At 34.5% G+C, this 12,833-nt stretch overlaps 1 protein-coding gene across 1 annotated transcript in view; it reads right to left on the bottom strand.

Moving 5' to 3' along the window:
* LOC140246758 (uncharacterized) overlaps positions 1 to 12,833 on the bottom strand; it is a 146,118-nt gene that overhangs the window by 49,153 nt on the left and 84,132 nt on the right. Inside the window, exon 8 of the mRNA XM_072326094.1 lies at positions 11,723 to 11,890. Within this exon, the coding sequence (XP_072182195.1) occupies positions 11,723 to 11,890 (168 nt within the window). The remainder of the gene's footprint in view (positions 1 to 11,722; positions 11,891 to 12,833) is intronic.

The following is a 12,833-nucleotide window of genomic DNA, read 5'->3' as shown; positions in this document are numbered from 1 at the left end:
TTCAATTCACTTCAATTTTTCCATTAAAATTCAGTGTTTTTGTTTGTTTGTTGTTTTTTTTTTACAAGAGCGCAGACATTTCACTTTCTTTAGGGACAGATAATGAGGTTTCATTAGCTAAACAAAACAAACTGAGGAAAGTATACATTTTTGAACTGTATAGTAATTATATATTATGAAAACTGAAGTGATGAAAATACACAAACTGCGCAATTACGCGAACTGCTTATATCAGCTTAAAATATTTCTAGAATGGACACAAGTTGTATATATCATTCCATGCGTCGCTGATGCTTTCACACTTGTTTTAAGTTGTCAAATTCCTGTATAAAATAACGAGAGTGCAATTTCAAAATGACGTCATGAAATTCAAAATTCGCTCGTGTGTATATCACTTATCCATGGCCGATTTTCATCCAAATTTCAGTATGTTGTAGCTTGTTTGTCTTTACGATATCTCTATGGCAGTCCATTTTACTTTTCTCGAATTGCCAATTGACATGACTGTCTGGAGTGTTCATCGAGCAGTAGCTCATTTATCTGTTGGTGAATTTCTCCTAAACTTTGATATGTTGTAGAGCTGACACATTTGGCTATGAGATTGTGCTATCCTTTTGATTTAACTGTATGTTGCGATGAGATCGAAGATTCGATTGAAATTGAAATTACCTTCGTTGTAGGAATATATATATATATATATATATATATATATATATATATGCAATCAGAGCTAATTCTTCACGGAACGGATCGCCTAATTTGACAGTCTTGACAAATTCTCGTTTCTGGTTCAGATTAACGGTTATAGGATCTTTATTTCTTTTAAACACAATAAGAGTGTAAAGTTGTGGAAGAACTTGTAATCATGTGATCTATAACAGGGCCCTCGTAACCGGTGTTTTGAGGGGGCTGGGGCTCGCCCCCTCGCCGCCCCCCCCCCCCCCCAAAAAAAAAAAAGAAAGAATGCATAATACATGTAATACAGAGGAAAAGAAAGATAAGTCTTAGCACTTGCCTGGGCGCCACACAGTCGAAGTGACTAGAAATCTCAAAATCGAAAACGTGACCAAAAATCGGGATATACGACGGTTTGGCGGTGAGGACGTGTTGCCATTATAAATTTCATCAGTTTATAAAAATAACCTTATTAATTTCTGTTATAACTGGAATTTTATGTCAATTTAAGAGAACTTTTACTTTGTCAATAATTTTGCTTTACAGGTGCAAAATATGGAGCACATCATGTGCAAATACACACAAATGACATATTATATTATATCATGCTCAAACGTGTTTGTTTCAATTAGATTTTAGACTATCTATTATGCTATTTTATAAGTAATAATAAAAAAAGGCCAGGGCCCTGTTTCATAAAGCTGTTCGTAAAGTTACGAACAACTTACGAGCGACTGGTGATCAGTTCTGATGTGCTATACTTATCAGAATTTCCATAATTCAGCACAAGAACTGATCACCAGTTGCTCGTAAGTCGTTCGTAACTTTACGAACAGCTTTATGAAACACCCCCCAGGTTGTCAACCATGCCATTTTTCGAAGAACATACCTGTGGAATTTCGGGGTGTTTTACTTCTAATGGTCATTATGTGAAAGTATTGATTTCAATTCTCTACCAAGTTTCAAAATCAGTTTAACCCTATTGAGCCCAAACTATTTTGACCCCTCGCAGGCCCAAGGGGCGGGGGAGGGGGGCACATTGTGCCCCCCTATATAACCTTTTTTTTTGTTATTTGATGTATCATCGTCATATTTGGCACATGGGTAGAGTAACTCACACTCTACACGACCGTACATTTGAATTTTCTCAAGGTCACCCATTAAGGGCGCTATTTTCCAAAATATAAAGAAATACATAGGAAATATGCTAAAAACATGATTTTTCTGTATAGTTTCTTTATCCCCATTCTATATGTCTTATCATAGACCAATCATTTTCATATTTGTCACAAATGATAAGCAAGTGGAATCTTATTATTTGTTATGGTTGAAATTTGTCAAGGTCACCACATGGGGGCGCTATTCATGTCAACATTTCAACATTATTTATTTACAGTCGATTTTGAGAAAGCTTTTGACACCGTCTCACACTCTTACATGAAATTATTAATGACAAAATATGGTTTTGGTCCATATTTCTGTAGATGGATAGAAGTATTATACAATAATGCAATCAGTTGTGTTATGAATGGAGCCTTCTCCACGGGATACTTCGAAATAGACAGGGGAGTAAGGCAAGGGGATCCCTTGTCTCCATACCTCTTTCTGTTGATTATAGAAACACTAGCATTGTTTATTCGAAATGAAAAAGATTTAAAGGGTATTTGGATTGGTGATATGGAGACAAAGATAGTAATGTATGCAGATGATTGTTCAATTTTTGTGAAAGAAAAACGTGATATAGAAAGATTAGATAATATATTGGATTCTTTTTATTACATATCAGGTTTAAAAATAAATAGGGATAAGACATATATTATGAAACTGGGGTCTTCTAGTCAGATTAATGATAACCTGACTGGAATAACGCTGGGCAAATTGGTTCAAACAGTTAAAGTGTTAGGAATATATTTTTCTTTAGATATTAATGTTAAAGAAGAAATGAATTATAAAGAAATTTTGAGTAAAATAAAAAGATTGTTGGGATGGTGGAAGCAAAGGGATTTGACCCTCTTTGGGAAAATTCAACTGGTTAAAGTATTTGCTATATCTAAACTATTATACGTTTCTTCAATAATGTCAGTACCTCGATGGGTTTTCAGAGAGGTAGAAACGATTTGTTTTAATTTTATTTGGAATGGTCGTGACAAAATAAAGAGAAACATACTGTATATGAATTATGATAATGGGGGAATGAAAATGCTGAATTTTAAGTACATGGTGTATGCCCAGCGCGTAATGTAGATTAAGAGACTTTTTAGAGAACTGGTGATAAGAATATGAAGTGGAAACAGTTTTTTTTTTTGAATATGTATTTAAGAAAGTGGGAGGGAGATTAATTTTTCACTGTAATTATTAAAACATAATAAAACGGTTATTAAACATTGAATCGCCGAATTTGTATTTAGAATTTTTAGATATTTGGAATTATTTGAAAGGAAAGAATGTTATTGTTAAAGAAACGCACAATGAAAATCAAATAATTGTTAATAACACTTTTATTTCAGGAAGGAATTTTTCTTTTAATGAAAAATTAATAAACGCTAATGTTTTTCAAGTTAAACACGTTACTGATGCAGGTGGAAAAATTAGATCAGGGGCGCATTTTATTAGAAAGGGTTTAATGTAGACGATTTAATTTCTCTTTATGAATTGTACAATAATTTTCCAGCAGAGTGGAAGGTGGCGAGAATAGGTAATGTGAGGGATCATATTTTGAATGATAACCCTGCTGATGTGTTTGAAATTAATCTTAATATTAACAAAAAAGTGTACCCCTTAGTGTCAGTATCTTCAAAAATGATTTACAATATTTTTATTGGTACAATTGAAGATTCTTTCCTTTCCAAACACCCAGAAGTATTAGCTTTAAACATGGATAGATCGGCAAACGCAATCTGTTTCTCTATTCCTAGAATTTCAACACTAGACTGGAAGCTGAGAGAATTCCAGTATAAGCTTCTGCACAATGTTATTTTTTGTAATGATAAACTTCACCAGGTTTGGAATAACACATTCAAATCTGTGCTCCTTTTGTAGGGAAGAGGTCGAAACATATTATCATATATTTTATGATTGTCCTTTAGTTTATCGAATATGGAACGAGGTAGGAAATAAACTAAAATTTCCTCAGTTTATTAATATAAATTGGCTGGATGTTTTACTTGGATTCAGGGAAAATGTCAAACTCAATGCCTTGTTGAATCATGTGTTAATTTTGATTAAGTATATGATTTACACTAATCGTAAAATTGGAAGAGTTCCAACCTGTGAAGATATATGTAGGGCAATCGCCGCCTCAAAACAGTCTGAATATGAAAAAGCAACATTAAAGGACAAATTGACATTACACTACGCGAAATGGAAAAATTATACTTCATGAAATACCGGGTTTAACTATTGCATCTTGTTAACAATATATATATATATATATATATATATATATATATATATATATATATTCTTTTTGTATTTACCTCAGTCAATCTATTTAAAATGATTTGAATATCCGGTGTTTTCACTTTTGCCCGCTCCACTTGTTTATTTTCTCTGATCCTCATACCATTAAAACTTAATCAAATATTATCTGGCTATGAATATCCACTTGCATAAGACCCAGGGAGATATTAGTCATTATGATGTTCATAACTGGTCAATAGAATACATTTTAAAGATTTTGTAAGTCCATCACCTCTCACGTTTTTTTTTTTAATGTGTCTTATATAAAATCTTTATTCAGACTTGTGACTGAATCATGTCAAATGTGTACAATTGATGTATGTTTTATCTATATTTTGCACACAACGTTTTGTTGTCCGTTAAACAGTGTATTATAGTTATTTTTTTTGTGTCACTACAATGTAACAATTTAATTTGATTGGTCTGAAAAAAGGCTATAAAAAGCGTCAAAAAATATGAGACCTCAGATGAAATGTTTGGCATGTGTACATGTATGTTTATGACATTTCATATTTGCACAATAGTGGAATTTTAAGATTGCAAATTGGTAATATGATAAACTAATGATATTAGAGGCATAACCTCGGTGAGGGAATCAAAATATCACAAAATAGAAGGGCAATCTTTAGAAAAAATTATTGTTTTTAATACCATTTTTAATATTGTTTTCTCTATTATATCTATTGTTTTATGCCTTTGTCACATAAAAACAAAGGAAATAAATATTTCCAGGACCATAATCACTTCAAATTTTGCTCCTCCAACAAATTTCAACCAAGAAACACCGAGTTCGTCCACTGTAATGCTGTTAAATAAGATGGAAACAGAAAAAAAAAGATGCAAAATCTGACTTACATGCTTGTCAGTTTATGGTTGCCATGGCAACCACTGACATCAAATATAGCTAAAATATATATCAAAATGTTTGCAATAAGATTTTAGGAAAAGTCACTAAATTTGGTTGAAATCAGATAAAAGGGGAAGGAGTGGCAAATGAAAATCTGGTGGGGGGGGGCACAATGTGCCCCCCTTGGGCTTTATAGGCTTAAATCGTCACGTCATAGAGGTGTGTTTGTTAGCGAAAAAATGTCAAACCCACTGTTTTAAAAAGACCGTAATCAGGAGGTGTTCCACAGTTTAATACCTCTTGACGATTCGTCCTTTAATATATTTTATTCATTTTTATATTGGATTTTGTTTTCTAAACTACTTAAAGCTACGAATAACATAGTACTTACGGAAACCTAGTAAACCAGGTTTCCGTGGCGTCAACTCATATACCGGAACCCGGTATACCAGTGGAAAAGAGTGTCTGTATTCATTGCCTAAATCCATGTTTATTTGTGTAATGCTAACCAGAAAGAATGAATATAAAACTTAAAAGTTTCTTCTTTCCATATGTCATCTACTTCTGTATCAAAACTGCGTGCGTTTCTGTCTAAGTTACCTTTTTCTCAATTGAGTTGTGCGCTTGTTTCGCTGTAGCTCGTATGAAGATATGAAGACGTATGTAGGCCATCAAGGCTTAGCTCGCTAGATTTCGACTTTCGCAGACCCCATTCGGGTGCCATAGTGTAGAAAAAAGAAGACGCTGCGAGCCAATCAGCATATTCTCTATTTATATCTCACGTCCGATCGATATTTTGACAGCACAGGCAGTTAGCCGTGGAAAAGGGAAAATGTATTGCTTGACTGCTTTTGCACAGGTGGATTACCAACCTGTCCATCCTTTATTGACGGGCAGAAAGAATCTTATTTTGGAGCATTGAAGGCTTGGTGATTTAGAAGAGGGACGGGATAACTGCCGGAATACTTGTACACGCTTAAGAAAAAAAAGGAGGAATTAAAGATATACTGAACAGTAGCGATGTCTGTGAAAGGTAATCCTTTCCTTTCCAAGAAAAGAATTGTTCTCAGCAAATGTGACCCTGCACCTCAAAACAAACAAAAAGTCGCCAGACATTAATTCTTAGTTAAGACCATATTCTGAAAGAGCAGACTTTAAGCTTTAAAATGATGCATAACTTAAATCAAATGGACTCTCCTGACCTATCTAAATATTGGAAAGAAAGCACAAACTCATTAAAAGTGTGAACTGAGAAAAGAGGCTCTGAAGTACAGTGTCTATTCAAGCGCTTAATCTTTACCAAACCGTGCTGGCTGTGCGATGAATGGGACAAAAAAACAGGAAGTAAACCAGAGTAACAACAATGAAGGGATTATTAGATTAAAACGAAATTAAGCATGCCTCATTAGCACATTCTGTCCATAATAAATGCCAACTTTCAAAGCAGTAGCACTATCCTTTCAAAAGTTATTAGAGTTGAAAGTGAAGAGTGTGGACAAGGTTTTTCAGAAATGAAAAAGGGATTCTAAAGACACACCTAATCATACTATTCTACCAAAAAATGTTCGAGATAAACTGCTAAAAAAACACACTTTCCTGCCCGTTTTATGATACCAAATTTTAGCATAATGTAAAAGAAGACCCGTTCTTTCAAAAAATATGAGAAAGTCAAGTTCGGCTAGGTTGACCCATTTCACTTATTTTCAGTCCTCACGCAAAATCAGTGTGTGCCACTTTATGTTCGTTTTGAGGTGCACGGTCACAAATGATACTTTGTTTCTGAAACTAAATAATAATCAAAATCAGAATAATATTGACAATAATACTAATGATAATAATAATAAAATATATGAATATCATATCAATCGCAATACAATAACTTTACAAGCATTTTCAATAGTAAATGTGTTTGAAATTCGACGGTAATATACCTGGCACGATGCAGCTAAGGCGGCAGCTGTTGAGATGAATTCATGTGACAGTTGAAAGCATGACAAGGTGAAGGCTGACAGATGTGGCATAGTACAAACCCATTTGGCCAAGTTTTTTCCGGCTGAGGATTTATGATAAGAACTTTCTGGGTTGCACTGAAGCATCTCCAGTTTTCGTATCTGGAGAAGCAAAACAGAAACATTTATTGTACGTATAGGCTTCCATGTATATTTAATATTATTACCGTGCATCATAAAAACAACAAAAAGTCTCCAGATATGGATTTTCAGTAAAGGGCAGATTCTGAAAGAGCAGGCTATAAGCTGTAAAGTGATGTATAACTCAATTCAAAAAGAATTTCCTGATCTACGTAAATATTGGAGAACAAATGACAAACTATGGTATGGAAAAGTGTGAACTGAGAAAAAAAAAGGATCTGAAGTGCAGAGTCCACTTCATCTTGACCAAACAGCTCTAGATATGCGATGCAGAGGACAAAAACAGGAGGCAAACCACCGGAGAAACAACAACGATCGGATTATCAGATTAAATTTAAATTGAATATGTTCTATTAAGACATACTCGTCATTATTAATGCCAACTTTAAAAACAGTAGCAGTATCCTTAAAAGTTATCAGGGTTGAAATGGGGAAAGTGCAAACTTGGCAAATGATTTACAAGAAATAAAAAGGGTTGTGTGATACATACCTAATCTCACTACTTTCCAATAGAAAGGGTCGTAGAAAAAATGCTGATACCACAACAGCCCAGTTATTTTATAATCCCAAACTTAGGAATACTTTAGAAAAGGAATAGCTTTTCAGAAAATATGAAAAACACAAAATTGATTTGGTTGATCCGTTCATTGTTTGTAGTCCTCACGTAATAGAAGTAGGTAGGATTTTTTGTTGGTTTTGCGATGCACAGTCATATATATATGAGTATCTGAAAATAAGAACGACCCAAGTCCATAGAAGACCATTTCGAGTAAACTTTAAAAAAAAATCATATCTTTTTTATTTGTCCAATAATACTCTAATTAACTGTGATGGGAAGGCAACATTGTATTATAAAAATTAGAACATACATCATTATGACAATCAACATTTACATTAATTGTGGAGAGGCCATTTTGTGTGATGGACTTGGGTCGTTCTTTGAATCATATGGAGTTGGGTCGTTCTTTGAATCATATACATGATATTTTGCCGTAGAGGTAAGAGAAGGATGAGAGAAGACGCTATAATATGAATAATAAGAATGACCCAAGTATTTCATTCTTACATTAATATAAGATTTAACTCATTCATTTCAGGCACTTCCGGGGGTAATTAGGATTTATCATTTATACACAAAATGAGTCCTTGCGTAAGCTACAATTTCCCATGTCAAACTGAATTTGGCCAAAAATTGGACTTGGGTCGTTCTTATATATATTCAGGTCCTCAACTGTATGCTTTCACTTTAATGTAAAATTAATAAGATAATACTCCATTTGATATACTTGTAGCTCTTCAGCGTATAATCAGCATTTCAATGAATAACATCGGCATTCAATATAGGCGTGGTTTGCGTATTTTCATCATACGCTGTATTTGTTCAGTTATAAAGAAATTTCGGCCTCACACAAGAAAACTGCAGGTCCCGAGAATTTCGTTATAACGTGGGTGAACTTATGTATAACGAGAGTAAAGAAGAGGTGGTAGACGTAGGTTTTGAATCCTCAAAATTTGATTTTACTTCTCGAGCTTTCGGGCCCTGCCCTTTATCAAGACTGAGGGCAAATCGGGCAAAATACAGAACGTGGATATTATATACAAGAAATAATGATGATCAGGATAATAGTGAAACTAATAACAACAATGATAGAGGCAGAGACGGCAGAAAATAACAACACTAACAGTAGTGTATATATGGATCGATCTTACATAATATAACATACATACATACAATCACAAACAAGCATAATTATAAGCACTTACAAGCACGTATGACTAAACATCTGCACACACACACGTACATATAGATAAGAATATGTACGCACATACACACTTGCAAATCTCTTCACACATGTGAAGACGGCACAGGCAACCATATAAACAATAACTATATTGATAAAAACCATAATAGTAATTAAATTGAGGAGTGCATGTATAATACATAAATGGAACATAGGCACAAAAAAAAAAGTACAGAGCACATGAGTAGCATCCTTAACCAGAAACATGTGTATAAAACTGTGTTTGACAGCATTCGAAGATGCAGGACGGGATACATACGTACTATGTGAGATGCACAGTTCACATTTGGCCTAGTTGGAAGCCGGCAATCAATTGGCAACCGGATGTGGAATGTATGTTTGAATGCTGTCAAACCTATCTAAATATCAAAAAGAAAGCACACACTCTAATCTTTTCCAAACCGTACTAGCTGTGCGATGAATGGAACAAAAAGCAGGATGTAAAACCACAGCAATGAAGGGATTATCAGATTCCGTTCAAATTGAGCGTTTTCTATTAGAATATTCTGTCCATGATTAATGCCAACTTTAAAAAGCAGTAGCTTTACCTCTTCAAAAGTTATCAGACCCGAAAGTGAAGAGCGTGCAAAGGGTTATCAAGAAATGAAAAGGAGCCTCTAAAGACATACCTGATCTCGCTTCTCTAAAAAAAAAAAAAGTTGTAGAAAAACACCTCAAAATGCACTTTCCCAATCATTAAATGATCCCAAACTAAAGAATAAGGTAGAAGGGTAGCTCTTTCAGAAAATATGAAAAACCTAATATTGACTTTTTTTGAGTCCTCACGTAAAATCAAGGGGTACGACTTTTTTTTTTCTTTTTGTTATGCACGGTCACCTTTAAATATATGAAGAGTTTGTTGGCAAAAACCGATAAGTCCATTTTGTTCAATTCTTTGAAATCACGATTTTTCGTCACACTCTGTTGGCGTAGAACGCGAATGATGTAGAGATCATTGGATGTCGGTCACCTACGTAATAGAAAATTTAATTTTTAGAAATCTACACAGAGGGAAACATTTGACATTTTGTACTATTCAATGTGTTTTCTAGCAAAAACCGATAAGTCCACCTCTCGTTTCGTTGCAAAAGCCGATAAGTCCACCGCTCGCAGAAAAACAGATGCATTGCAAGTCTTCTCAAGTAATTAGCAATGCTCATTGAATTTAGCACACACACATTGGTTTTGGGATGGAATTGTGTAAGACATTTCATTCTTGTCGAATCTCGTTTCCATGGTAACGGCATATTATGGCAATAAATCACTGAATGGCTTTTGGTAATCGAGGTACTTCCGAATTTTTCCAGCAATGATCATGGAATTTGGCGCGCACATTGGCGTTTGGTAAATGTACAAGTCACATTCTTTTATGGCTCAAAAACTGCGTTGCCATGGTAACAGCATATTTTTACGGCGATTGATAGGGAAATATCAGGGACTAAAAAAGTTCCTCATCTTTCAATCAAAATGCTTACGAAGCTTGTTACACAAATACTAGTGTCAAGATGAAGATGTGCAAGACATTTTTGGAATGTGTTTGAAACTGCGTTGCCATGACAACAACACATTATGGTAATGATATATAAACGACATATTATGGCAATAACTCGGGAAAATATTGTGAATCGCAGAATGTCCTAATTTTCTTAAGCAAAATGCTCACGTACTTTGACACACACACATTGGTGTAGTCAATGGTGTTGGTGAAGACGTTTTTTAAATGTGTTTAAAACTGCGTTGCTATGGCAACCAAATATCATGAAAATAAATCAGGACAAAATATTTGGATCACAGTACTTTTGTAGCAGTGTTCACGCAATAGGGCACACATGCTTTTCTTTGGAACAAGGGAAGCAGGACACCATGATTCGAATGTGTGGAAACTGCGTTGCCATAGCAACGGTATATTTCATTTCTTGCGCTTCCGTTTTCGTCCCGGGTTGGACGAAAGCTTGGCAGCCTGTAGAAGCTTACTGTCATACACGATTATTTAGATAGCACGCAGTAGCCGCGACGCTGGCGCTGCAGCGTGCATGCTCTTTGGAGTCCGTATCGTGCGTGTATATAGTCTTACATAGTTACTGTACAACATGCATAACACAGCATAATCAATGAAATCACCTGACACATATACGACATGCTGGTTGGTTGATGTGGACTTATCGGATATTGCAATAAAACGAGAAGTTGCCTTATCGGTTTTTTCCGCAAAACACTGATTTTAGACTGAAATAATCCGAGTCATATATGCATTTTGCTATAAACTGATTATAACTATCTTCATATTGGTCCCACCATTCCTTAAATCACTGTATATGCCGATTGATTTTCATGAAAAATGGACTTATCGTTTTTTGTGAACAAACTCTTCATATATATATATATATATATATATATATATATTGCAACGGTTTGATCATTTGAATTTACTATTTCAAATTCATAAAGGTGTAGTTAGTCTTTTCATAAATTCAACAGACTTTATATAAGAAAATTGCTTGAAAGACTTGAACACTCAGTTTAATTCGTAAGTATGGATAGTGGACATTTTCATTGTTTTCCCATTTGTGTACCGTTTGTATTTTGTACGTTTTAAACGTGATTTTGTGTGATGACGACTCTTTCTAAAGAAAGCTCGTGTCACTTATTGAGGAGATCACGATTAGGAAGTCGCTATTATGTCATTTTTGTGATTCCGTCACTGTCGTTTGCATGTTCGTTGTTTGTATGATCAATGCCGTTGTTTCTTATGCCTATTGCGTAAATGACACAATTTCAGTTAAACATACCTGGCATGACGATGTTAAGTCGGCAGCTGTTGAGATGAAAGTATCGGCCAAGTAGTCGCACTTTAGACTGAAGGTGAATAGATTTGGCATAGTACACACCCACTGAACCAAATTTGCTCCCACCGAGGACTGATCCAAGCTTTCAAAGGATAATTTAAGTTCTGATATCTGTGCAAAAAAAACAAAAAAAATACGTAAAATGAATAAAAAATGACGACAAATGGATAGACAAAAAAAATAAAAAATCGAATAATAGACCAATAGACATAGGGGTCCCCATGCACCCTACGAAAACATTTTCTTTTTTTAACTAACTTTGTAACTTTCTAACTTTTTGTAACCCCTGGAGTGTCTATTTTCATTATCTTTCCTTCCCAAGAAAAAAAGAATCGTGTCTCATGGGAGGGGGGGGGGGGGTCATGGCGACCATCTTGGATTTTCAACGAAAATCACTAAAATTTAAATCATTAAACTTTTTTTTTTTACGTACACAACATACAGGGACAAATAAAAATTTCTTCGGAGTAAAATTGCCAATCGATTGAGATGGCTATTCACATGACTAAATGATGTTTGATGCAAGAAAAATACAATAATACGTTTACACTGGAAATTGCCCAAATAGTCAGTATACATACATGGCCATGACAAACTACACACCTCGTAAAAGTGACCAAACTCTTTGTCTCTAGATCATAGTTCAAATATGGTGTGCTGTGTTGTTAATCGAAAAAAAAAAACTTACACAAGCATCGAAGCATTTTGACACCTCTCTTGTTAAAATCAAATTGAGAATGTAAGCACATTGGCAATTCATTTGAAAATACCCCCTGAATAAAAGTTGAAAAGGTTAAAAAATGGTACTAATTTTCATATTTTTTGTGATAGTGACTAATTTAACATCCTTCCTGTGCATTCTATTTTTGTTTTCATTTCGTATATAAACAAAGTGAGTTGGGAGAACAGAACACATCCTTTTTATAGAATGGCATTATCACATATTTTACATTGGATAGTAGATCATTTACAATTTTTTATCTTTTCACTACAATCATGTCAAGTACCACGCAAATGGAACTCACAAAGTTGACGCTACAACACAAGAGAGGAG

The sequence above is a fragment of the Diadema setosum genome, chromosome 3 (assembly GCF_964275005.1).
Source record: "Diadema setosum chromosome 3, eeDiaSeto1, whole genome shotgun sequence".
Taxonomy (NCBI): Eukaryota; Metazoa; Echinodermata; class Echinoidea; order Diadematoida; family Diadematidae; genus Diadema; species Diadema setosum.
This window is presented reverse-complemented; position numbering and strand designations above follow the sequence as displayed.